This window comes from Hippoglossus stenolepis, chromosome 10 (genome assembly GCF_022539355.2).
Source record: "Hippoglossus stenolepis isolate QCI-W04-F060 chromosome 10, HSTE1.2, whole genome shotgun sequence".
Lineage (NCBI taxonomy): Eukaryota > Metazoa > Chordata > Actinopteri > Pleuronectiformes > Pleuronectidae > Hippoglossus > Hippoglossus stenolepis.
This window is the reverse complement of record NC_061492.1, coordinates 2,868,190-2,896,041: the sequence shown is the minus strand read 5'-3', so window position 1 is coordinate 2,896,041 and position 27,852 is coordinate 2,868,190. Positions and strand designations below refer to the sequence as shown.

The following is a 27,852-nucleotide window of genomic DNA, read 5'->3' as shown; positions in this document are numbered from 1 at the left end:
ACCAATATTAACCATAAGGCAATCAGGCTCAGTACACTATGGAGCGTGAGATGTGGTTCCATCCGACAATAATATATTTATTTCAAATCACAATTTCAATCTTTAAAGAGCCATCACACCATTCACATGTAAGAAGGAAGCCTCCAGGGCTGAGGCTTACCAGTGTAGAGGCAGGCTAGTGAACGTGGAGGTTTCCCTAGGAGATTCACCACAATCACGTGCACACACATCTCCACGCACACACACACACAACAGTGGAAAACCCCGGATTGGGGGTGAATAGCTGGCACACAGGAGGAGACAACGCCTCAGAAAACACCAGCCTCCACCACCTCAGGCTCTCAGCTCTGTAAAATATAGAGTGAACACACATCAGTAGGGCTCCACATGCGGTTCAATCAAAGAGAAACAAAAATAAAAGAAACAACCCCAGATCAATTTATACCAGTAAAACTACAAAGGAACTCCAATCCACAATTATTCTAAAGCCAAATAAGTCTGATAAATCAATTCATGACGGGGGGCTAAATTATATACAATAAACAAAGAACAGGGAATAATAGAGACCCACAAATCAAGCAGACACATATCAGACAAAACAACAAGTAAAGCAAGCGAAAGGTAAAGCACAGGAAAGCCAGGCTAAATGGAAACCCAAGCGACAGGTGGGTCAAAACAAACACGTTAAAACAATGCAAAGTATATTTACCTATTACTCTGTGGTAGTCGCTTAGCTCTGAGGGGGCTAGGTGCACAGCTGTGTCGTCGGCCAACAACAAAGCACGGTTAAATAGCAGTAGTGATGAATACTCACGAGGCCGAGGAGAGTGAACATACCAGCAGCACCTTAAGGATCAGTCCTGGCGAGGGGATCACCTTGAACCACTACAAAGTCATACAATGAGAAAAAGACCAGAGAGGAGAACAATACGGTGCAGACATTTCTGCCGCTCTCTTACCTGCTCACTATTCTGCCCATAAGTACTGAGGTGTCAGGAGAATCACAGCCAGGGATCAGATCTTATGTTCAGGAACGCGTCCAAACTGGGAGGCTGTAGTTTCACTTCTCCCCAGCTCCTCGTTGAGAGCTTGAAACAGGAAGGCCTCAGTCAGAGCAACACTGGGATCACGTCGTCCTTTTAGCTCTGCAGGATGTTGGGAGAGATCACCCCCCACTCAGATCAATGCTGCTGTGCTTTGTACTTAAAGCAGCTGTCATACAGTACGTCCTGCTCCAGGCCAAGAGACACTTGAACCATCACAGCTACAAGTGTAACCCTCATCTCAACACTTACATCAGACCCACTTCAAAAAAACGTCCTGACTCTGGAAAAACACCTTTATTTCCACAAATGTCTCCACTTAGAAAGTTATAACACTCCATATTGGTCCTCTACAGAGATAGAGACATGAGCATGCACCCCCACACACACACACACATGCAGCATGTAGATCTGTGTGAATCCTCCTGGCTCACCTGCCTCGTCTGTAACAGGCTCACATGTGAACAGTGTCGGACTGTGATGCAGCACAATGTTGGCACAGACACGACGGAGGATAAACACCCTCTCAGCTCATAACTAGAGCACAAGAAAAGCATCACTGTGTTCTCCTCTTCCTCTCATGCCTGCTCCACCTCCTTCATTTACTTTGTTCAAAACACATCTAACATCCTTTTATTTTCCTGCAAAGTTCGAATGCGCGTTTCAAAAGTAACATAACACAACGTGTTGAAATAAAACACATCCATCGTTGGAAGATAGTTTTCATTTTATTCTACTTGGTCATTACATTGATTATATAATGAAGACTTGATCACAACGCAACAAATTAGTTGGATGAAAAATGGAAGATGTGATAAATGTCTTTGCTAAATATATTTTTAAATAGGAAAATCATTTACACTGAAGAAAATGTATCTTAAATTGTGTTTGTGCAAATAAATTGTGTGCAAATGATTATTTGATCCGTTTAAAAGTGAAAATGACATGAAAGACAAAGAAACATCCCTAACATCACATCACATCACATTTCAATTAGCTGGCCTTTTATCCAAGTGACAATAAGAGCATCAACCATGAGAGAACAAACCCCACAGAACAACAGAATCAAATTACAATTTGCTTCAAGAAAGCCAAACTACAAAATGCTATATGTAAGTGTTATATAAGTGCTACTAGATATGTATGATTGCTGCAGCAGATATAGAAGTATATATTTTGTATCTTTTATCCAGGTGAAGTCTGAAGAGATGTGTCTTTAGTCTGATCATCCAGATGATTTAATGCCTTATTGTCTTATCTGATTCAAGGTCAAGTCTTTTAACTGTGTTGAACAACAACCTTTTCTCAGATTGCACAAGAGTGAGATACGTTTATTTAAAAGTTTAAATCATAATCGCACTGTAAACTGTGCCAACATTCATTGTTGCCCAGTGTTTGGGATTTGTTCTTGTTGCTGTTCTTGTTGTCTTCCTCTTCCTCTTAATAACACTTGGAATGACTGCTGCTAAACAGACCTTTACTTAAAGCAAATGCCCACCTGCTGCGAGTCCTGCAGCGACAAGGAGCTTCGGTGACCAAGGCTGAGAGGGCTTAGGATAGTGCCTGATCAAAGATTTATTTGCTCACCTGAGAGACAAGATGGGGTCAAGTAATTGTTTAAACAATCCATGACTAAGAAGGTCAGAAACATTTTGATAATTTTTCATTCATATATAATCTGGGCCAGTGAGTGTCACTCAGTAAAAGCTCTGCAGTCCCTCATGAAACCACACTTAAGGTTTATTGTGTAGATCAGTGACATCTAGTGGTGAAGTGTCATGTTGCAGCTGAACACCCTCACCTCCTCCTTCCAAACATCAGAGAGAACACATTGGCAGCTTTTAAAACGTCTGTAGAAACTCCAAAGGTTTAGTTTGTCCAGTCACAGGCTACTGTAAAAACATAGCCACCTCCATACAGAGAGGACCTGCTCACGAGGATGTAAATACTGTGTTTAAATACTAATTATATTCATATAAAAATATTTTCATATAAAGTATTTAAATATAAATATGTTCATATAAAATATTTAATATAGTATGTTCATATAAAGTATTTAAATATAAAATATGTTCCATATAAAGTATTTAAATATAAGCGACCCATTCTAGGAATTGAAAACAACAATTCATACAATTTAGATGAAACACACTAGTGGAAACATCGCTATTATTGTATATTCAATTTCTGCCAATAGATCTTTCACTAAATCTTACACTGGACTATTATTATGGCTGCTGAGATGGTTGGTTGAACGTTCTGGATTATTATGTATCTGACACAGTGAAGGTGACAGATGAACCCGTGATTAAAGGTTTGTTCATCTTCCTGCTTAGTCATTGAAATATCACAATGATTCCATCCATGTATTCAGTTCACATAGATTATTATTCAAATAAGTAAATAGATAAATAGATAAAAGGCTCAATAAAATGAGTTTTAACTTTCATCTGTTTTTGCTGTGATTCCAGTTGAAATGTCATTTTAAAGCTTGTTTGCTCTATTATAAATCATGTTCTGATTCTTTCTGTTCACATGACATCTGGTTTATTATAAACACGATTGTTTTAAATGTAAAGTGTGGTTTCTATTCGAGCTGCAGAAACTGAGCAAACAAACTAAACTTTGCCTGATTAAACCTGTTTATGAAACAGTTTACCAAACAATAACATTAAATTACTATTACTACTATTTAAGATGTATCTTCACATTATTAATCAGTATTTCCTCTACAATGTATACAGAATATTTATATTCACTCTCAGAGTCATTTATTAGTTCACATTTCTTTTAGCTCTATATCTTGCTATTTTGATTCATTATATTCATATTAATTTTAAAGTAGAGTTTACAATTAAACAACATTAATATCAAACTCATTTACATTTTATGTAATAGGGTTTGATAACGACACCATAGGAATATATATCAGCTGATGTATTAGTATCATAAATGTTTTATATCCCCCAATATCAGTATCTCCACTACATGCACTTCAGATAACTTCTTAGGAATCCTGTCACAGTTCACAGGTCATATCAGAGTTTAGAGAGCTTCTCAGTTAGCGGAGGCGTTCAAGACCATAGCTCACTTTGTGGAGGAAAACAGAAGGAAGACTCGTCTGCTGTCAGTAAGCAGCACAAAGCACAACATCTACCCACTGTTTGCTGTGGAAGAGTTAGCAGGTTACTTGAACCCAGCAGTTAGATACACACCTGTGAGACTCTGCCTTGCCGTATAAATACGATAGCAAGTGCTTGCTGTTGTACTTGACAACGCCGTACGTTAGCTCATGCCCTGTCTACAGGCCTCCTTCACTATGATGGAAAGATCTGAGCCTTGTACTTTTCATCCAACAGATTGACCTGGAAATGGGAATAGACCACGTGCATGGTGAGCTTCCTCACGCTTCACCTCTGCTTTGGCGTTCAGAAGCGAGCCCACCTGTGTGTTTATAGAAAAGACAAACAGGAAGAGGCAGGAAGCTAGAGAGGAAAGGAGGAAGGTGCCATCTGCTTAAATACAATCTTTGTCCATGTGATATTCCTAGCATGAATATGGTCATCACTTCACTCACCCTCGTTAACTAAATGAACCACTTCATTCTCTCTCCGATGTAGGCGGCCCAGTGCTGATAACTTCATGGAAGATCTAGATCAGGTCTCCTGGTTTTCCATTAACAACTAAAAGAAACAGCGAAAATACAAATATAAATAATAAAGTGGACATGTAGTCAAGTAATGTGCAGTGATCAAGTGCTCTTTTTCATCGTGGCTTCCTGTTGCTTAGCTGCATTGTGCACCCCCTGGCGAAACACGAGGGTCCCTCACGGCAGGCACAGCCTGCCACAGGTTGACGTGCAGAAAACTCACTATTATCCCAGGACTTGGAGGAAAGTTTGCTTAGTCGTTTTGGCGTTCAAGCATTAAATCATCAGAGATGAGGCAACAAGAAGTTCTGTTGAAGTTGTGAAGAAGTTGAGGCAGCATTAAATCAGAAAGTCAAACTCTGCAGTTCTAGTTTTCACTCTGCAAGCAGACAAACCACGGTTCACGATTTGACCCTGAGCGCCCTCTTTTGGTGGAGGACCTTTCACACCTGATATTTAAATTCAGGATATAGATATTACCCTCCAGTATTTTAATTTATTTCCATTACAAAGACCGATCTTCATGTTTATGTATTTTACGTTTTTCATCACTTTGTGGACACAAGGACTTTGCTATAATAACTCACTTTAGTTAATAGTTTAACATTTAATTATTTATTATATAAACCTTTTGACCTTATTTATATTACATCTCTCTCTCTATTTCTTTCTCTCTCTCTTCTCTCTCTCTCTCTCTCTCTCTTTCTTTCTACCTCTTTGTCTCTCTCTCTCTCTCTCTCTCTTTCTTTCTTTCTTTCTAACTCACGCTCTCTCTCTCTCTCTCTCTCTCTCTCTCTCTCTCTCTCTCTCCTCTCTCTCTCTCTCTCTCTTTCTCTCCTCCTTTTGTTTCTGAAATGCTCTGAGGTCTCATTAATAAAAACCGTGAAGTGGTTCATTACTAAAAGTGTATGTGTGCACAAAAGCCCGCAGAAATAAATATGAAAATTCCGATTCACTGAGCATGATATTGCAGCTTTGCATAAATCATGATCCACACCAAGCGTTAAATGGATCTGCTTCAATCCGCCCTCCACCTTGCACAACCATAAATGGTCAATGCAAACACGGCATGAATAATAAATTATGCTGACCAATGGGTTTACCGTGAGTCTGGCAAGTCCACGGCATCAAAAGCTGATGAGGAAATGAAACTTTCTGACACTGACATCGAGGTGTTTGTTAGTGAGGTGGGGGTGAAAGAAGCGATTCATGGGACAGCAGTGATGTCACTAATAAAATACACTGATACTCTGCTGCTGTATTAGCACTGTGTAGAGTGAAGACGATAGAAAGAGCAGGCCTGAAATTAAAAAAGATTCAATTCAAGGTGGGCAAAAAAACACCTCTCAGAATATGGGGGGAACTTGTTGTATCTCATTGTTGGGCCATGGTTCTTTGTGGGAAACCACATGGCCCCTACATGTTCGGTGAGCCTGAGCCGCATGTTCCTCCAAGACTCAGTCTCCCAGGGAGCATCAAAGGAAGCCAGAGCAAAGACTCGGTCTCCCAGGGAGCATCAGAGGTGTGAAGGCCCCCAGGAGCACAGGTTTCATCCAAGCAGTCAGTCTGGACCCGTGACCTGTCAGTCACGGGCCCAGCTCTCAGATCAGGTTCTCAACTCTTTCTCATCTTTTTTTCCCACTTCCTCCAAGGAGAGAAGGCTGTGGAGCCTCTTCTCCGGCTCATCTTCTCTTCCCATCCCAGCTCTACCCGAGAGGAGCACAAAGGGTGCAGCTTCCAGCTCATCTCACCAAGGGAAACCTCCTGGACCCTCCAAGCTCTGCAACGTCCTAGCAGCGGCTAAGTGTCCCACTGCTTGCAAACTAGCCAGCAACTGAGCTACAGCTCAACAGAGAGCAGCAAGACGACACAAAACTACGAACTGCACAGCAACTTCCTTTTCCCACTTTCTAGGACTGAAGTAGCATGGGCTTAATAATTATACTAGGCTAAGCAAGACTGTTATTCGATTCTGTGTGGTTATCAGTTTTGATTTGTGGTGTTGTGATGTTTTGGGCCTGGATATTAGGAAAGTAATGTTGATCTGTTATGCTCTTCACGATCTTTCGTTGCATCAATCTAGTAACTTCCTCTAATTTGGCACACACACAGACACACACACACACACACACACACACACACACAAACACACACTACACACACACACATACACAGACACACACACACACACACACACACACACACACACACACACACACACACAGACACACACATAACTCTACCTCAGTATCTCTACATGTCGTAAACATTCCAATAGGGGAAGGGTGTTATCTCTTTGGCCAGCCACCATCTTGAAAGCACGCCCCAGCTCACACAGACACACACACATGTATGCACATACCTATCTTTGTTTAGCAATTAGACCGTTAGTAATTTGTGTTTTTATACTTTATTATATTCATAATAAATGTTTTTCTTTCTAATCTTTGTCATTAATGTTGCATAAGTGAATTTTGCCAACCTACACTGTCAGAACTCCATATCCTTCAACTTAGCTAACTATCTATATGAGCAATTTTGGTTATAGTTATATTAATTTAATTGTTAATCAGAGTTCAAATTTGTAGTTATAACCTTTATGAGACTTTATTCCCAATAATTATTTCATCTTTCCCATACTTTGAAGGGTGGTGCCCGAGGTACTTTAATCAATTAAAGTTATTATTTAATATTAATAATAAAATATTAATATTTAATATTTTATTTGATAACAAAATTGTGAATGCGAAAGCACACCATTTTATGGTATCCGTTTAATGCATTATGGCACAACATCCTTATCATATTTAATCATCAAAAACTGCAGGATTATTAAATTCAGTGACAGCTGGTATTCTCCCCTCTCTATAGAATTTAACAGGAATTATCATTTTATGCTAGAGTATTTGTACTAGGATGGTTCGGTTCAAGTCGAGTCGATCTGTGTGATACTGGACTGAGTTCAGCACACAGATCACAGATCAATAAGTCTATATCAGCTGATCAGACATCGCTGAACCCTCATTTCCTCCTCGTCCTTTGTTAGTACATCCCGCGAGAATGTCGCACCAGTATCACGTCAGTGTTTATTTATTTAGAGCATGGGACAGTTCCCTCACATCAGTGGATCCTCACCTCCCACTCTGGGGTATTATTTGAAAGTTCTTCATTTCTTGTAAGTGATCTCCAGGTCGCTCTGTGCGCCTGATAGCAGTCCGTTCACTTGTTGTCTGATGATACACGCGCGGTGTCAGAGAATAGCCTTAAAACCCTATTATTATTTCGGCTCCGTAACTCCATGTTAAATGGAATCTGAACGTAATTTGCTGTAAGTTGTTTATATATTTTTAATTAAAAGGTTCTTGTGGAGAAATGTCGCGCGAGCACAACTAAAGCTATTGGTTTTAATGTCGCAAATGATCAGTGGATCAATAATCTGCTTTAGTTCACCACCTCACGTCTCGTGTTGCTTTCCCATCTCCAAAATGTTGTTCGTATGCATGGGTCAGAGTTTGTGTGGAAATAGCAAATTTTCCGTCAAGTTTGTTTTTATAAATCCCAACATTGCGTAGGAAGTGGCGTACGCATGTTTCAGACCCTGTTTTGGCGTACAACGGTTATAAATGAGACCCCAGGCATTTCAGAGCAGGAGGAGAGAGAGAGAGAGAGAGATAGAGAGAGAGAGAGAGAGAGAGAGAGAGAGTGAAAGTGAAAACTAGAACTGCAGAGTTGGACTTTCTGATTTAATGCACTGCCTCAACTTCTTCACAACTTCAGCAGAACTTCTTGTTGTCTTCACCTCTGATGATTTAATGCTTGAACGACAAGGACGTTCATTTGTGGTAAAATATAAATGATGACAGAGTTCAACAAAACTAATGAAATCAAATGGTTTCATTAGTTTTTATAAATCCCAACATTTGCGTGAGAAGTGGCGTACGCATGTTTTAGACCTGTTTTTGGTCATGTGGTTATAAATGAGACTCCTGATCCAGTCATTATATATCTACTCCTTTGTTAGATCTGTTTTTGTCTTTGTTCAGGTTCGATTCTGTTCAGTTACATTTGGTTAAGTTTATAAACTTAGTTCTGTTCAGTCGACCCCTTATGGACCAGAACTCTATATTTGTTCACCTTCAGGTAAATAAAACCTTTAACCATTTAAAACAGCTGAATATTCCTGCTTCTACTCTCGAGGTCATTTTAATGGTTCACATTTCCCCATATATTTGCTTTGTTTTGATTTATTTACATTCATATTAATTTAAGTACAGTTACAATTGACAGTATAATATCAAGCCTCATTTACATTTTTATGTAATAAGGGTTTGATAACGACACCATAGGAATATATATCAGCTGATGTATTAGTATCAAGTATTTTATATACAATATCAGTATCTCCACTATACTTCAGATAACTATTAGGAATCCTGTCTCTTTGATTCTTTTGAGTCATATCAGAGTTGTAGAGGGAGCTTCTCAGTTAGCGGGCGTTCAAGACCATGACTCTTTGTGGAGAAAGCAGAGAGACTTCGTCTACCCAATAATGCCTTTTAAAAAACTCAACATCTACCCACTAATTTTGCCTGGAAGAGTTAACGAGGTTAAGCAGACAGCGGATAGATACACACTAGACTCTGCTGCCTTGCGTATATCGATAGCAAAGTGCTCACAGTTGTAAGTGGCGTTGTGATCGCTCGCTGTCCACCATCGCACGTGCCTCCTTCACTATGGCGGAAGGTTCCACGAGCAGCAGCACTTTTCATCCAGTTGTTGACCTGAAATGGTGATTGCCCGACCACATCAGTGATCTTCTCACACTTCACCTCTCCATTGCTGCTCAGAAGCTCCGGCAGGCCAGATGACTGATCACCTGTGTGTTTTATAGAAAAAGAAAGTAACCTGAGAAGAACAGGGAGGCGAAAGAGGAAAGGAGGAAGGTGCCATCCATGAAATCACGTCATGTCCATGTGATATTCTAACGTGAATATAGTTATCACTTCACTCACCTTCTGTAGTGAAATGAACCACTTCATTCTCTCCGATGTAAGGCCCATTGCTGATCGTGTCCATCACGGAGAAGATCTTGATCAGATCTCTCCTGGTTTTCCATTAACTAAAAACATGAAAATACAAATATAAATAACAAACTGGACATGTAGTCCAAAGTAAATGTGCAGTGATCAAAGTGCTCTTCATCGTGGCTTCCTGTTGCTGTTTGTTTGTGTGCAGGCACGAGGTCATCTGACGATACATCCTACAGGTTGACGTCTGAAAAACTCCACTAATGTATCAGGACTTGGAGAAGTTCTTAGTCGTTTTCACACCTAAAGTCTGGAAACCAACATTGTTTCCATTTGATCTGTTTAGATTTGGTTTCACATTGTAATTCATGGGCTGTAAACATTTGTCAGGAGATACGCTCTCGTCCTGGTGTCAACTAGGACTGAGACCACCTTCACTTGACATTGATTAGATTGTAGACAACATGTGTTTCTGACATCCACGTGTTCAGGTGCTGTATTCACCAAGTGGTTTTGAATAAAGTGCATGTGAAAAGGTCGTGTTTCGTTTGATGGAAAACTAATGAACCCATGATTTCATTAGTTTTGATGGAACTCTGTCATCATTTAGATTTTACTCTCACAAAATGAAAACGTCAGCATGAGTCAAGCATTAAATCATCAGAGGTGAAGACAGCAAGTTCTGTTGAAGTTTGGCAAGAAGTTGAGAACAGCATTAAATCAAGTCCAAACTCTGCATTCTAGTTTTCACTCTGCAAACGAACCAAACCACGGTTCAGTTTGACCCTGAAACGCCTCTTTTGGTCGGAGGAACCTTTCACACCTGATATTTAAATTCAGACAAAACTGAAAGTCAAAGGGTCGTGAACAAACCAGGAAGGTGTGAAAGTGTCTTTAAACCCCAACCTGTTGTAGTTATTGGCTACAGATAATTTCAAACATGTCTGAGGTGGGGTTAAGGGCAGAGGATGCTCACACCCTGTCTATGAGACAAATTGTGATTTGTGAATATGGGCTACACAAATAAAATTTGATTGATTGATTGATTGAAAATGGATATTTTTACCTCAGTATTTTATTTATTTCCACTGCAATTGATCTTCATGTTTATGTGTTTCGCCATCTTTGTGCCACACAAAGGACTTTAACTATCAATAACTCACTTTAGTTAATAGTTAACATTTGTTTATTATGTCTACCTTCTGACCTCATTTATGTTACATTTCTCTCTCTTTCTTTCTCTATAACTCTCTCTCTGCTCCTTTGTTTCTGAAATGCTCTGATCAGTCTTTATATATCTTTTCCTTTATTAGATCTGTTTTTGTCTTTGTTCAGGTCCGATTCTGTTCAGTTACATTTTTGGTTAAGTTTATAGAAACTTAAGTTCTGTTCAGTCGACCCCTTATGGACCAGAACTCTGTATTTTATTCACTTTTAGGTAAATAAATCAGTTTGTTGTTGAAAAGCAGCTGGCATTCACACACTTCATCCTGTTTATTCTGGTTTTCTATTGTAAACTCTTTGATAGAATTACATTTTGAAGCTACATTAAAATGCTAATGTTGTATTTACTCATATGTAAACCTTGCACACATTACGTGAACAACCTCAAAGTGAAGTTTGTTGATATATTTTAATCTACACCTATTTATGACATCATGTCTGCGCCTTCACCTTGTCACTCACAAAGAACATTTTAAACTGTTTCACTCTGAAGGGACAAAACTAAATCTCTGTAACTAATGAGCAGCAGGAGACTCACCGTTGGTGCCATGTCTTCAGCTCTTAATCTATCAGCTTCTGGCGCATCCTTTGTGTGTGCACTGGACTGCAAGATAAAAGAACCTGTATAACCTGCCTGCGGCCCTAATGTAACAATACTTTGTGTCATTTCTTATGGTGTACAGCAGGTGGGTTCAGGTTTCAACCATTTGTGAAGCTGTGAGAGGAACATTTGCACGATGTAAGTGTGGCCCAGAAGTAGTGTGATCTAATTTAACATTTAAATAGTCCAATCACGAAAGCTATGCGTAACCTGGAATATTAATCCAGGGAGTATTGATGACTTCCAGCAATATTAACCGCCAAGGCAATCAGGCTCAGTACACTATGGAGCCTGAGATATGGTTCCATCCGACAATAATATATTTATTTCAAATCACAATTTAAATCTTTAAAAGAGCCATCACACCATTTCACATGTAAGAAGGGGGGTGGTCAGGGCTGAGGCAGGCTAGTGAACGTCAGGAGAGTCACCACAATCCTGCGTGCACACACATCCTCACACACACACACACAACAGTGACGGATTGGGGGTGAATAGCACAGCACACAGGAGGAGACAACACCACAGAAAACACCAGCCTCCACCACCTCAGGCTCTCAGCTCCTGTAAAATATAGAAGTGAACACACATAATAGAGACCCACAAATCAAAAAGCAGACACATATCAGACAAAACAACAAATACAAGCAAGCAGTAAAGCAGCACAGGAAAGCCAGGCTAAATGTAGGCAAGCGACAGGTGGAGACAAACAAACACGTTAAGACAACGCAGAAACCTCTTTCTTACTCTGTGGTGGTAGAACTTAGCTCAGGGGGGCTACGGTGCACAGCTGTGTGATCGGCCAACAATAAAGCACGGTTAAATAACCAGTAGTAGTGAATACTCACGAGGCAGTGAACATGCCAACAGCACCTTAAGGATCCCAGTCCTGGCGGGGGATCCACCTTGAACCACTACAAAGTCATACAATGAGAAAAGACCCAGAGAGGGAGAACAATGCGGTGCAGACATTTCTGCCGCTCTCTTGCACCTGCTCCACTATTCTGCCACATAAGTACTGAGGTGTCAGGAGAATCACAGCCCACGAGGATCAGATCTTATGTTCAGGAACATTAAACTGGGAGAGCTGTAAGTTTCACTTCTCCCAATAGCTCCTCGTTGAGCTTGAAACAGGAAGGCTAAGTCAGAGCAACATGGGATCCGTCGTCCCTTTTAGCAGGATGTTTGGAGAGATTCCCCCACTCAGATCAATGCTGCTGTGCTTTGTATGAAAAAGCTGTCATACAATGCGAACACTTGAACCATCACAGCTACAAGTGTAACCCTCATCTCAACACTTACACATCAGACACTTTCAAAAAAGCGTCTGACTCTGTAAAACACCTTTACTTCCACAAATGTCTCCACTTGAAAGTTATAACACTCATATTGGTCCTCACAGGAATAGAACATAACAGCATGCACCCCCCACACACACACACACACACACACACACACACACACACACACACACACACATGCAGCATGTAGATCTGTGGCAGATCCTCCTGGCTCCACCTGCCTCGTCTGTAACAGGCTCCACATGTGAACAGTGTCGGACTGTGATGCAGCACAATGTTGGCACAGACACGACGGAGGATAAACACCCTCTCAACCTCATAACTAGAGGCACAAGAAAGAAGCATCACTGTGTTCTCCTCTTCCTCTCCGCTGCCCTGCTCCACCTCTCACGCTTCATTTACTTTGTTCAAAAACACATCAACATCCTTTATTTTCCTGCAAAGTTCAGATCACAGCGTTCAAAGTAACATAACTGGCGTGTTGAAATAAAAAAGCTCACAGTCCGACACTGTTCACATGTGGAGCCTGTTACAGACGAGGCAGGTGGAGCCAGGAGGATTCACACAGATCTACATGCTGCATGTGTGTGGGGGTGCATGCTCTTATGTCTCTATCTCTGTGAGGACCAATATGAGTGTTATAACTTTCAAGTGGAGACATTTGTGGAAATAAAGGTGTTTTACAGAGTCTGGATGTTTTTGAAAGTGGGTCTGATGTAAGTGTTGAGATGAGGGTTACACTTGTAGCTGTGATGGTTCAAGTGTCTCTTGGCCCGGGAGCAGGACGTACTGTATGACAGCTGCTTTTCATACAAAACACAGCAGCATTGATCTGAGTGGGGGAATCTCTCCAAACATCCTGCTAAAAGCGACGGGATCCCAGTGTTGCTCTGACTGAGGCCTTCCTGTTTCAAGCTCTCAACGAGGAGCTGGGGAGAAGTGAAACTTACAGCTCTCCCAGTTTGGACGTGTTCCTGAACATAAGATCTGATCCTCGGGCTGTGATTCTCCTGACACCTCAGTACTTACATTGAGCCAAATGTTCTCTCACAGCGTCACAAATGGTCGAAACATGAACGGACCTGCTTCAAAATTCATGAGAAATGAAACTCAGCCCTCCGCTAGTAAATTATTGTGAAATTTGGGCCGTGCAGGCAGGTTATACAGGTTCTTTATCTGCAGTATTCCAGTGCACACACACAGGCTGCGGCAGAAGCTGATAGATGAAGAGCTGAAGACATGGCACGAAGGGTGAGTCTCCTCATGTTTGGAAGGGAGGGTAAGGTGAGGGGTGTTCAGCTGCAACATGACACTTCACCACTACATTTCACAAAATTCTACACACTGGAAGAGGAAGAAGAGGAAGAGGAAGAGGAAGACTACAGGAAGAAAACAAGAAGACATCATCAACACCGGCACTAATGAGACAGAAACATGACAAGAGAGATCTCTCCATTATTTGAGTTGATGCAGCCGACATTGATTATGATTGAAACTATTTAAATAAACAATTTCACTTGTGCAGACTAGAGAGAAAACGGTTGTTGTGGTTCCTTCAACACAGTTAAAAGACTGGACCTTGAATCAGAACTAATTTAAGTCTTTCTTCAGTGAAAATTATTTTCCTAATTTTAAGACTTGAATCTAAACTGTGAATGTAAAAAATATATTTAGAAAAGCCATTTATCACGTTTCCATTTTTTCATTGTACTCATTTGTTTTGTTGTGATCAATTCTTCATTATATATTTAATGTAATCGAAGTAGAATTTGTGATGGAAATCTGAAAACACAAGAGGCTGGAACACCAAATTTGTCTTTGTGTATTTTAATAGGGGCTTTCTGCAGAAAGGATCAACACAGAGAGTCACAGTGATCTCAGAGTGAAGATGAGGAACAGTCAAATGCAAGGATCTTATATAGGAGAACTAAGGCTGTTTGCCTGAGCCAGTTCAGACTGGTTCTGTAGGCGCAGTTTGAGACAGGAATTAAAACACAGGAATAAATGATTTGCATAGTTTCCATTAGATTCTTGGACAGTCCACAAGTAATAGAAAGGTCAAACAGGTATATAGAAAGGTCATATAGGTTTCAGGTCACAAACACTTCAGGTCATGGAGTCTTAGACAGGTCTGCAAAAAGTTACTCTTCAACTACAAAATAGGTTTCAACCACACTTAGTTATTTTCCACTACAAGTGAAACTTACAGCTCTCCCAGTTTGGACGCCTTCCTGAAAGTAGGATCTTAACCTCGGGCTGTATTCGCCTCCCACCTCAATACTTACATTGAGCAAATGTTCTCTCACAGCGTCACAAACGGTCGAAACATGAACGAACCTGCTTCAAAATTCACGAGAAATGACACTCAGCACTCCGCTTATAAATTATTGTGAAATTTGGGCCGTTAAGGCAAGTTATACAGGTTCTTTATCTGCAGTATTCCGGTGCACACACACAGGCTGCGGCAGAAGCTGATAGACGAAGAGCTGAAGACATGGCACAAACGGTGAGTCTCCTGCTGCTCATTAGTTACTGTAGATTTAGTTTTGTTCCTTTACAGTGAAACAGTTTAAAAGGTTGTTTGTGCATCAAGGCACAGACTTGTGATGTCATAAATAGGTGTAGATTAAAATATATCAACTTTACTTTGAGTTTGTTCACGTAATGTGTGCAAAGTGTTTTGGTTGAGTGAGTAAAATATAAAATTATCATTTTAATGCAGCTTTAAAATGTAATTCTATCAAAGAGTTTACAACAGAAACCAGAATAAACAGGATGAAGTGTGTGATCACAGCTGCTTTTCAACAATAAACTGATTTATTTACCTAAAAGTGAACAAAATACAGAGTTCTGGTCCATAAGGGGTCGACTGAACAGAAACAGATCTAACAAAGGAGAAGATGTATGATGACTGATCAGAGCATTTCAGAAACAGAAGGAGCAAACAAAGACAAACAGCTTAACTACAAATTCCACCCCAAAAAAACAGCTAATTAGTAAGTCAGCATTAAACATGAAACCAATTAACCAAATTAAATTATAAATCCAAATCATCCTGCCCTATGATGTGGAAGGCACATGGTCCAGTCCAATTAGCTACCTCCTGTATTTAATGGCCGGCTTCAGTGAGTGACTCAAAGTTAGAACTGAAGACAAACTTGATGAAACATCTAAAGTGTGACTGTGCAGAAGAAAACTAAACGTGTGCACCACCAATAGGAACTGAGGTGCTGTCGGTTCATTAAGAATAAGGAAAGTATGTTGCATGAAACAAAAGCCAGTGTGTTATTTATCTGATTTGCTGTCGTATGACTGATTGTAATATAAATAAGGTCAAAAGGTAAATATAATAAATAAATATATGTTAACTATTAACTAAAGTGAGTTATGGACAGTTGAAGTCCCTGTGTGGCACAAAGTGATGCAACAAGTAAAATGGAGGTAAAAATATCCATGTTTAAAATTATCTGTGCAATAACCACAACAGGTTAGTTTCTAAAGGCGCTTTCACACCTTCCTTGTTTGGTCCGGACCCTTTGACTTAAATATCAGGTGTGAAAGGTTCCTCCACCAAAGAGGCGTTCAGGGTCGGATCAAACTGAAACATGGTTCGGTTTGTTTGCAGAGTGAAACTATAACTGCAGAGTTTGGACTTTCTGATTTAATGCAGGATAGTGCGCTCCATGAATTACAATGTGAAACCAAATCTAAACAGATCAAATGGAAACAATGTTGGTTTCAGACTTTAGGTGTGAAAACGACTCAAGTAAACTTTCCTCCAAGTCCTGATACATTAGTGGAGTTTCTTTCATGCGTCAACCTGTGGCAGGGCTGTGTCGTAATATGACCCCGTGCTCGTGCACACAAACAAATACAACAGGAAGCCACGATGAAGAGCACTTTGATCACTGCACATTTACATTGACTACATGTCCAGTTTATTATTTTTATTTATATTTTCATGTTTCTTTTTAGTTTAATGGAAAACCAGGAGACCTGATCGAGATCAGCCGTTTGGCCTATCAGCACTGGGCTGTCTACATTGGAGAGAATGAAGTGGTTCATTTAGTTCCAGAGGGTGAGTGAAGTGATAAATATATTCACGTCAGAATATCACATGGACATGACATGTATTTCATGATGGCACCTTCCTCCTTTCCTCTTTCTTTGCCCTGTTCTTCCTGTTTTCTCTTTCTATAAAACACACAGGTGGTGACTCATCTGGCTCGTTTGAGCTTCTGAGCAGCAGAGGAGAGGTGAGCGTGAGAAGCTCACGGACGTGGTCGGCAATGAGTGTCACCAGGTCAACAATCTGCAGGATGAAAAGTACGAGGCTCGTGATCCCTACGTCATAGTGAAGGAGGCCTGTGAGATGGTGGGCAGCGAGCTACAGTACAGCGTTGTCACTTACAACTGCGAGCACTTTGCTACCGAGATGCGATACGGCAAGGCAGAGTCTTGGCAGGTGTGTATCTAACTGTTGGGTTCGTTAACCTTGTTAACTCTTCCACAGCAAAATTAGTGGGTAGATGTTGAGTTACTGTCTTACTTTATATTTACATCAGGAGCAGGTCCTCTCTATGGAGGCAGCCATGTTTTTACAGTAGCCCAGACTGGACAAACTAAACCTTTTCAGTTTCTATGACGACTGAATCTGCCACAGGTTCTCTCTCATGTTTGGAAGGGGAGGGTGGGGTGAGGGGTGTTCAGCTGCAACATGACACTTCACCACTAGATGCCACTAGATTCTACACACTGAACCTTTTAAATGTGGTTTCATAAGGGGACGTGTGAGAGCCTAGTGACCTTGACCTGCAGTTTGTCGATTGTTTAAATAACAATGGTTTTTCTCATCTTGTCTCTCAGAGTTAAAAGAGCAGCTTGGATCGCAGGCGTCGCTGCAGCAGGTGGGGCCTTAGTAATAGGTGGAGTAACTCTGTTCAGCTATTCCGGCGAAGTGGAAAAGGAAGAGGAAAAGGAAAATGAAAGACTACAGGAAGAAGACATCATCAACACTGGCACTAATGAGACAGAAAATGACAAGAAAGATCTCTCCATTGTTTGAGTTGATGCAGCCGACATTGATTATGATTGAACTAATTAAATAAACAATTTCACTTGTGCAGACTAGAGAGAAAACGGTAGTTGTGGTTCCTTCAACACAGTTAAAAGACTGGACCTTGAATCAGATAAGACAATAAAGCATTAAATCATCTGGAGGTTTCTTTTTGTCTGACTTGTCATTCGTCACTTTTTAAACGGACCAAATAATCATTTGCACACAATTTATTTGCAATAAAACACAATTTAAGATAAATTTCTTCAGTGTAAATGATTTTCCTCATTTTCAAAATATATTTAGAAAAGATCACATGTTGCCATTTATCATCCCACTAATTTGTGGCTGCACTTTATATGTGTGCAGCTGAATACATGCTGAATACATACATGCAGCTGAATACATGCAGATGTGAGTCCATTGTGATATTTCTAACACTCCAGGAAGATGAACAAACTCTTTAATCACTGGGTTCATCTGTCACCTTCACTGTGTCGTATAAGGTACGGGTCCCAGGATTGGTACCACAGCAACAAAGTATGTCTGTAAAATACAGCATGAATGCAGCAGCAATAAAGACACGGAGCATTCAGTTCATCATCCGGACTGCATCTTATTCAAATTCAACACAATTTGAAATACAAACATTTTCAATATAAACCTATTGAACATTAGCTTATAACTGGTCTTTATAAGGCACAATAACAATACGTGACTTTATTACAGCGTGCGTGTGTGTGTGTCGGCGCTGAAATACACACTGTGTAAAGTAAACGCCATTCTATAGCGACCTGCCTGCAAGACTACGCGCAGGTAAAACAAACACCTATACAGGCGAATGTGGTCACCGCCCACCCGGTGGCGCGAGTGTCTCCCGCCTCACTGTCCAGCGGAGTTTCGAAGTTTTTAACAGTCTAGTAAAATAATCAAAACAACGTCAACATGTCTCAATAACACTCGTGGTGATAAAGCTAAACTTTAAGGAGTTAATGTAGGTGACTCTCACCCACTGCTAACCTGTCAAATACAGCATGAACGCAGCAGCAATAAAGACACGGAGCATTCAGCTCATCATCCAGACTGCATCTGGCATGTGGGCGGAAGTTACCCCCAAACAGACAGTACGGGGTGCAGCTGCTCCCGTGCCACACGTTCCACCTGAGTGCTGCTGCCATTTACTGATCTCTCCATAATGCATATGAAACATTCACCCACGTGACTATCACGTATATTATTTGGAATAATTGCAAAAATTACTATTAAAGTAATTAAATCAAATATTTTGGGGCATACCACATATACATAATAATCCAGAAAGTTAAACCAACCATCTCACAGTCATGAAAGGTCCAGTGTGTAAGATTTAGGTGAAAGGATCTATTGGCAGAAATTGAATATACAATAATCCTAGTGATGTTTCCACTAGTGTGTTTCATCTAAATTGTACGAATTGTTGTTTTCTTTACCCTAGAATGGGTCGTTTATATTTAAATACTTTTTATCAACATACTTTATATTTAAATACTTTATATTTACATCAGGAGCAGGTCCTCACTACGGAGGCAGCCATGTTTTTTACAGTAGCCCAGACTGGACAAACTAAACCTTTTGAGTTTCTATGACGACTGAAGCTACCACAGGTTCTCTCTCATGTTTGGAAGGGGAGGGTGAGGTGAGGGGTGTTCAGCTGCAACATGACACTTCACCACTAGATGTCACTAGATTCTACACATTGAACCTTTAAGTGTGGTTTCATAAGGGGACTGTGGCAGAGATTATATTTCAATGAAAGATTATCAAAATGTTTTGACCTTCAGTTTGTCGATTGTTTAAAAAATAACGGTTAGTCTCATCTTGTCTCTCGCAGGTGAAAAAAAAATCTTTGATCGCAGGCGTCGCAGTCGTCTTGGTCACCGGAAGCCCCGTTGTCGCTGCAGGACTCGCAGTAGGTGGGACAATTGCTTTATGTAGATCTCTGTTTCGCAGCAGTAGTTCCAGCAGTTAAGAGGAAGAGGAAGACAACAAGAACAAAACAAGAACAAATCCCAAACACTGGCAACAATGAATGTTGGCATGTAGCTGACAGTGATTATGATTTAAACTTTTAAATAAACAATCTCACTTGTGCAATCTGGAGAGAAAAAGGTTGTTGTTCAACACAGTTAAAAGACTTGACCTTGAATCAGATAAGACCATAAGGCATTAAATCATCTGGATGATCAGACTAAAGACACATCTCTTCAGACTTCACCTTGGATAAAAGATAAAATATATACTTCTATATCTGTTTAGTAACAATCTATATATCTAGTAGCACTTATATAACACTTACATATAGCACTTTGTAGTTTGGCTTTCTTGAAGCAAATTGTACTTGATTCTTGTTGTTCTGGGTTTGTTCTCTCATGGTTGATGCTCTTATTGTCACTTTGGATAAAAGCGTCAGCTAATTGAAATGTGATGTGATGTGATGTTAGGGATGTTTCTTTGTCTTTCATGTCATTTTTCACTTTTTAAACGGATCAAATAATCATTTGCACACAATTTATTTGCAATAAAACACAATTTAAGATACATTTCTTCAGTGTAAATGATTTTCCTCATTTTAAAAATATATTTAGCAAAGATCACATTTTTTCATCCCACTAATTTGTTGCGTTGTGATCAATTCTTCATTTTATATTTAATATCTTAATCGAAGTAGAATTAAATGAAAACTATCTTCCCAACAATGGATGTGTTTTTTATTTCAACATGTTGTGTTATGTCACTTTTGAAAAGAGTATCTGTACTTTGCAGGAAAATATAAGGATGTTTGATTTGCTTTTTAAATTGTTTCAATCGTGCAAATGTTCTCTCACAGCGTCACAGATGCAACAATATACAGAGTTCTGGCTCTGTATATGTCCCAGGGCTTTCATCAGATCAACTTCAAATTGAGATGAGTATCATCACAACAACATGGAGATAAAAACTAACTGAGCCGTCAACAAACAACTCCACTCCACATCTCTCTCTCTCTCTCAGAATTGTGACATTTCCTCAAACCGTGTAAACATTGAGGTACGGCGAAGGTTCATCCTTGGCCAAAGGAGACGATGTTGTCATAACTCCTCTGTGCATTGTCCTATCACCACCAAACTTCTGTCTCATGATCAGAGTCCAAGCCTGAACAGCTCCATGTGTCAATATTTTCTCAGGGTCATAGTGCCACCTACTGATCAGTGTGAAAATGAGGTTGTTGTAACATTGTCCAATTGACACAAAATTGCTCACGCTACATGAGAGCCCCTACTTGAACAGATCTATTAGTCTGTATGTAATAATACTGATGGCGCCACCTACTGGCAACAGGAAATAAGCTTTGTTTTACAACTATCATTCAATTTACATAAAATGTTCACAGTGTGATGTGCAATTGATAGCGTTGACCGGAATGAGCAATTAGCAGGCAAGAATCGACATCACGTGACACAAAGGAAGTGAAGCGTTTATCCTTGCCGCAGTGCGCAAAACGCATGCAACGCGGAGACGTGCGCTTGGTCATTGATCGCTCTCTCCACTAGCCCTAGAAATTTCATTAAACATTGATATTTCTGGTTCTTTTTGTATTTAATTAAAACAGTTTTTTTTTTTCAGGCAAATGAATTGGCTTTTTGAGGGCTTTAATTTATTTTTATTATTGATTTACTCCTCCCATATGAGAAAAGACTGGTTAGTAAATCTGCAATACCCAAAGCTTTTAATTATTATTATTACAAAAAAAAATTCAGGCAAATGAATTGGCTTTTTGAGGGCTTTAACATGCTCAAATTCTTACCAAAATTTGCAGTAATTTTAATTAGAATTGTGTTTGCCAAAAGTTGATCTTTGCGTTATATCCAGTGATCGTGAATAATGTCAAACACACGCAGGCCAGATAGAATAATAGGATGTATAATGAAAACACCCATCTCCATATTGATAAGATGAGGATTCCCATCACTTACTGGAATATTAATACTCACACTTTTTATTCACCAGGTCCATCTCTTAGTTGTCTTGTCTCGTTGATCTGAATATAATTGAATTCTTTTCCACAGCACAAACACACATCCATTAACAGGCCATGAAAGATACTAATAGGATTTCTGGAAGTGAAATTATTTATCTGTTTCAGATGTTGTGCCATAATGCATTAAACATGATACCATAAAATGGTGTGCCTTTCGGCATTCAATAAATTTGGTTATCAAAATAAAATATTAAATATTAATATTTTATTATTAATATTAAATAATACCTTTAATTGATTAAAGTTACCTCGGGGCACCACCCTTCAAAGGAAGGGAAAAGATAGCCAATTTATTGATTAAGTCTCATAAAGGTTCTAACTACAAATTTGGAACTCTGATTAACAATTAAATTAATAACTATAACCAAAATTACCATATAGATAGTTAGCTAAGTTGAAGGATATGGAGTTCTTGACAGTGTAGAGGTTGGCAAAATTCACTTATGCAACATTAATGAAAAAACATTTGTGAAAGAAAAACATTTATTATGAATATAATAAAGTATAAAAACACAAATTACTAACGGTCTAATTGCTAAACAAAGATAGGTATGTGTGTATACATGTGTGTGTGTCTGTGTGAGTCAGCGTGCTTTCAAGATGGTGGCTGGCCAAAGAGATAACACACCCCCCCCTATTGTCTTTACGACATGTAGCAGGAGTCAGAGATAATTAGGTGAAGGAATATGCATGTGTCTGTGTGTGTGCCAAATTAGACAAAGTTACTAGATTGGATGCAACGAAAGACTGTGAAGAGCATAACAGACTAACATTACTTTCTCAATAACTTGTACCCAAAATATCACAACACCACAAATCAAACTTATAAACACAGAATCGAATAAACAGTCTTGCTTAGCCTAGTATAATTATTAAGCCCAGTTGTGTTACCCGTCCGTGGAAAGGGGAAAAAGGAAGTTGCTGTGCAGTTCGAAGTTCGGTGAAGTCTTCTGGCTGGTTGTGGCTCCTGCCTTAGTGATTCTGTTGAGCTGTGTAACTCAGTTGCTGGTTGAAGTTTTCAAGCAGGACATCGAGTCGCTGCTTGAAGGGTTGGTAGAGCTTGGAGGGCGAGGAGGTTTCCTTGGTGAGATGAGCTGGAAGCTGCACCTTTGTGCTCCTCTCGAAGAGTTGGATGGGAAGAGAAGATGTGAGCTGGAGAAGAGGCTCGACAGCCTTCCCTCCTGTGGAAGGATCGTAGGAAGAGGGCAGAAGAGACAGAAGAGGGGGAGACCTGGCCTTATATTGGCCCGGTGACCTCACAGGTCATGGGGTCCAGAGTGACCAATGGGAGTTGAAACCTGTGTCCCTGGGGGGGTTTTCACATCTCTGAGAATAAAGAAGGTGATGAAATTCAAAGGAGAAAATACACTGACGGTTAACTGCTTATCACTGTGAGTTAAACAGCAGCGTACGGTGAGGAATGTGAATTAACGGCACCACCACATATGTGATATCTACAGGAATATTTGTAACCTGTGTAGATTAACAGTAATTCAACATTCAAATACATGTGCTGTGTGAATTAACCTGTTAACATCACAGTTCGGTGTGAGATATATGGTTTCTATGGCTTTTGTTGAATTTGTTGTGGTTTTGTGTTTTTCAGTTCAAACCTGGATTATGCAGATTGTGTGTAATCAAAGGCTAGAAGTGAAGAAAAATACGAGATGGAAACCTTATGTGTGTACATGTGCATACTTAACTGTAGGTTTTAATGTTTCTACAGCAGGAGCATAAAGAAACACACAACTCCTGTCTACAGGAAAAGCTAAATGTCTTGTCTGGTGAAAAAAATCCAAACTACAACATTGCAGGTTAGAAGTTTGACAGCAAAGTCTCACATTGTGATTGAAAGAGATGAATAATGATAATACATTATATTTTATATAGCACTTTTAAAGCTTAAACACTGCCAAGTTAAAAAAAGAGATGAAATTATAATCAGAAACCCGTCCATCCATGAAGTAAAACAATTTTGGCATCCATCAAACAGCATTGAGCCAATTCACATATATGTGGATTTAGAAGTAGAATATTGTTTTGAATAAAACAGAACAAAGTCTGGTTAACAAGATAAAAATAAGATGGAAAATATTTATTGTTACAATTAAGTAAATGCTTTTGCGGGGGAAACAATACAATTATAAAAGATAATCTCATATGAGGTGAGCAATAAAAATGATACAAAAGCTCATACAAACACAGAAATGATAAGAGGATGAAACCATACGGGAAATAAGGAACTGGGAAACAAAGATCAATATAAGTTTGTCTTCCCCTCTCAGAGCATCATTAAAAGCACATTTTCTGATTTTTCTCATCCCCTGTGGAGCGAACGAGACTGTGTCTGGGTCTGATTTAACAGTCTTCATCCCCCTCTAGAGGCAGATTAGTGAAACTACAACAGACCTCTTCTTGTTTCTCTTTGCTGTGTCCTTCTCTTTCATCATCTTCCTTCCCTCGCAGCTCTGTGGTGAATCATCTGTGAAATGTGCATCACGGTAACATCCCCCCTTACTTGTCTAAATCCTGTCAAAGCTCTGCTATCGTGTTCTAAAGTGGATCCACTTCCAAACTCACACACATATTATTTCTTTTTTTACTCTGTTGCAGGGATATTTACTTTAACTTTAACAAACTGATCTTTTATTGGATTCAGATTTTTTCTACACCCAAACACTATGTTTCTGTCTCATTAGTGCCAGTGTTGATGATGTCTTCTTGTTTTCTTCCTGTAGTCTTCCTCTTCCTCTTCCTCTTCCTTTTCCTGTTTGCCGGAAAGGCTGCTGAACAGAAATGCACCTAAAGCTGCTAAGGCCACACCTGCTACAGCGACGCCTGTGATCACAGCTGCTGTTTGAACCTGCGAGAGACAAGATGAGAAGAACCGTTATTACTTAAACAATCGACAAACTGCAGGTCAAAGGTCACTAGGCTCTGCCACAGTCCCCTTATGAAACCACATGTTGCAGCTGAACACCCCTCACCTCACCCTCCCCTTCCAAACATGAGAGAGAACCTGTGGCAGCTTCAGTCGTCATAGAAAATCAAAAGGTTTTGTTTGTCCAGTCTGGGCTACTGTAAAAAACATGGCTGCCTCCATAGAGAGGACCTGCTCCTGATGTAAATATAAAGTAAGACAGTCACTCAACATCTACCCACTAATTTTGCTGTGGAAGAGTTAACGAGGTTAACGAACCCAACAGTTAGATACACACCTGCCGAGACTCTGCCTTGCCGTATCGCAAGTCGGTAGCAAAGTGCTCACAGTTGTAAGTGGCAACGTTGTACTGTAGCTCGCAGCCCACCATCGCACAGGCCTCCTTCACTATGACGTAGGGATCACGAGCCTCGTACTTTTCATCCAGCAGATTGTTGACTTTGAAACGGTGATTGCCGACCACGTCGGTGAGCTTCTCACGCTTCACCTCTGCTCTGCTGCTCAGACTCTCCGACGAGCCAGATGAGTCACCACCTGTGTGTTTTATAGAAAAGACAAACAGGAAGAACAGGGAGGCAAAGAAAGAGGAAAGGAGGAAGGTGCCATCATGAAATACACGTCATGTCCATGTGATATTCTAACGTGAATATAGTTATCACTTCACTCACCTTCTGTAACTAAATGAACCACTTCATTCTCTCCGATGTAGACGGCCCAGTGCTGATAGGGTCCATCACGGAAGATCTCGATCAGGTCTCCTGGTTTTCCATTAAACTAAAAAGAGAAGAAACGTGAAAATATGAGTAAAAATAATAAAGTGGACATGTAGTCAATGTAAATGTGCAGTGATCAAAGTGCTCTTTATCGTGGCTTCCTGTTGTATTTGTTTGTGTGCACGAGCACGAGGGTCATACGACGACACAGCCCTGCCACAGGTTGACGTACGAAAGAAACTCCACTAATGTATCAGGACTTGGAGGAAAGTTTACTTGAGTCGTTTTCACACCTAAAAGTCTGAAACCAACATTGTTTCCATTTGATCTGTTTAGATTTGACCTGATCATAGGGGAGGATGATTTGGATTTATAATTTACGATCTGTTTATTATTTACATTACATTAGTTTGTTGTAATTTGGTTAATTGGTTTAATGTTTAATGCTGACTTACTAATTAGCTGTTTTTTTGGGGGTGGAATTTGTAGTTAAGCTGTTTGTCTTTGTTTGCTCCTTCTGTTTCTGAAATGCTCTGATCAGTCATTATACATCTTCTCCTTTGTTAGATCTGTTTCTGTTCAGTCGACCCCTTATGGACCAGAACTCTGTATTTTGTTCACTTTTAGGTAAATAAATCTGTTTGTTGTTGAAAAGCAGCTGTGATCACACACTTCATCCTGTTTATTCTGGTTTCTGTTGTAAACTCTTTGATAGAATTACATTTTAAAGCTGCATTAAAATGCTAATGTTGTATTTTACTCATATAACCAAAACACTTTTCTCACATTACGTGAACAACCTCAAAGTGAACTTTGTTGATATATTTTAATCAACAGCTATTTATGACATCATGTCTGCGCCTTCACCTTGTCACACACAAAGAACATTTAAAACAGTTTCACTCTAAAGGAACAAAAACTAAATCTACTGTAACTAATGAGCAGCAGGAGACTCACCATTGGTGCCATGTCTTCAGCTCTTCGTCTATCAGCTTCTGACGCAGACTGTGTGTGTGCACTGGAATACTGCAGATAAAGAACCTGTATAACCTGCCTGCACGGCCCTAATGTCACAATAATTTATAAGCAGAGGGCAGAGTTTCATTTCTCATGAATTGTGCAGCAGGTGCGTTCAGGTTTCGACATTTGCACGATGTAAGTACTGAGGTGGCAGGTGAGTCACAGCCCGAGGATCAGATCTTATGTTCAGGAAGGCGTCCAAACTGGGAGAGCTGTAAGTTTCACTTCTCCCCAGCTCCTCATTGAGAGCGTGAAACAGGAACATCCCGTCGTCCTTTTAGCTCTGCAGGAGCCCCAATATCTGGGGTTCAGGGGATGAAAGCAGAAAAACTGTAATACAATAGAGGAACGAGACAATTTCCAGGTAACTTTCTTCTCCTTGTGTCTCTCAGTCCTTCTTTCTGATATCATTATCTCCCTCATATCCTTTTATTCCTTCCTCCCTCATGACCTCCCTCCTTCTCACGCTTCTACCTTTGACCTTTGACCTTCCTCGCTGAACTCTGCAGCATGTGTGTGCTGGGTTTAATCAGAGCCCCGAGGCAGAAAGCACAGCTCTCATCCGGCACTGGTTTCATCGTCTCCCCCCTCGTCTTCCTCCTAATCTGCGTCCTGTGGGTGCACACTCCCTCTCCTCCTGTGACTGAGGAGCAGCGGTAAAACCCTCGTCGAGCTTCGACCGGCGGACTCTCATTCCTCCCTCCTCCTCCTCCTCCTCCTCCTCCTCCTCCACGCTCACTGCAGGTTCAGACAGGGCCGTGGTCTTTGATATGCTAATGCCTTCCTCTTTTTCATGTCTTTTTAAAGTATCGACTGGTGGTTGTGCGTCCGCAGCTCGATCCTCGTCTGAGAGAGGGGGGAGATATTGTGGAGAGGGAGATGCTTAGTCAGTGATTTGCAGGCTTTTCCCTCATCGAGTCTGAAAAAGAAGAAACCAGTTGAACCAGGTGAGAACGACGTTCAGGCGTTCAGGAATTTGTGGCGGTGGCAGGGGCGTGGCAGCCGGTTGGGAGGTTAGTTTTGAAGAAACATAAATTTGTAATATATACAGTATCTAAAAATTTTAATGAATTAATACTTCATAGTAACTTTACTACAAACACAACATTTTGGACAAAGCTCAGAACTTCATAACGTCACATCTGTACATTGATGATCTTTGTGCGTTTGTTTCTGCCGCTTTTATGTTTTTTACCCGTGAAGAAGTATCATCATCTCAC

General features: G+C 40.2%; 3 protein-coding genes across 3 annotated transcripts in view; 1 reads left to right on the top strand and 2 right to left on the bottom strand.

Moving 5' to 3' along the window:
• The window catches only part of LOC118116247, a 137,560-nt gene extending 127,792 nt beyond the window's left edge, over positions 1-9,768 (bottom strand). Inside the window, exons 1-2 of the mRNA XM_047341687.1 lie at positions 9,705-9,768; positions 9,369-9,568 (exon numbers count right to left, since the gene is read on the bottom strand). Of these exons, the coding sequence (XP_047197643.1) occupies positions 9,369-9,568; positions 9,705-9,768 (264 nt within the window). The remainder of the gene's footprint in view (positions 1-9,368; positions 9,569-9,704) is intronic.
• Positions 9,769-15,220: 5,452 nt separating this feature from the next.
• LOC124852579 (phospholipase A and acyltransferase 4-like) lies at positions 15,221-17,362 on the top strand. The gene is given in 4 exon segments (XM_047341532.1): positions 15,221-15,351; positions 16,821-16,923; positions 17,055-17,102; positions 17,105-17,362. Coding segments are annotated over 4 exon segments (381 nt in total). The 5' UTR covers positions 15,221-15,339; the 3' UTR covers positions 17,323-17,362.
• Positions 17,363-23,411: 6,049 nt separating this feature from the next.
• Positions 23,412-26,629, bottom strand: LOC118116249 (phospholipase A and acyltransferase 4). The gene is made up of 4 exons (XM_035167731.2): positions 26,570-26,629; positions 25,568-25,673; positions 25,177-25,433; positions 23,412-24,821 (listed from the first exon to the last, which is right to left on the bottom strand). Exons 1-4 carry the CDS (start codon positions 26,579-26,581, stop codon positions 24,654-24,656), a joined length of 543 nt encoding a protein of 180 aa, XP_035023622.2. The 5' UTR covers positions 26,582-26,629; the 3' UTR covers positions 23,412-24,653.
• Between the last annotated feature and the right edge of the window lie 1,223 nt (positions 26,630-27,852).

Coding starts and splice junctions, on each gene's coding strand:
- LOC118116249 (XM_035167731.2), bottom strand. Junction 25,434..25,567: donor GGTTCATTTAGTTACAGAAG/GTGAGTGAAGTG, acceptor TAAAACACACAG/GTGGTGACTCATCTGGCTCG. Junction 24,822..25,176: donor GCAAGGCAGAGTCTCGGCAG/GTGTGTATCTAA, acceptor TGTCTCTCGCAG/GTTCAAACAGCAGCTGTGAT.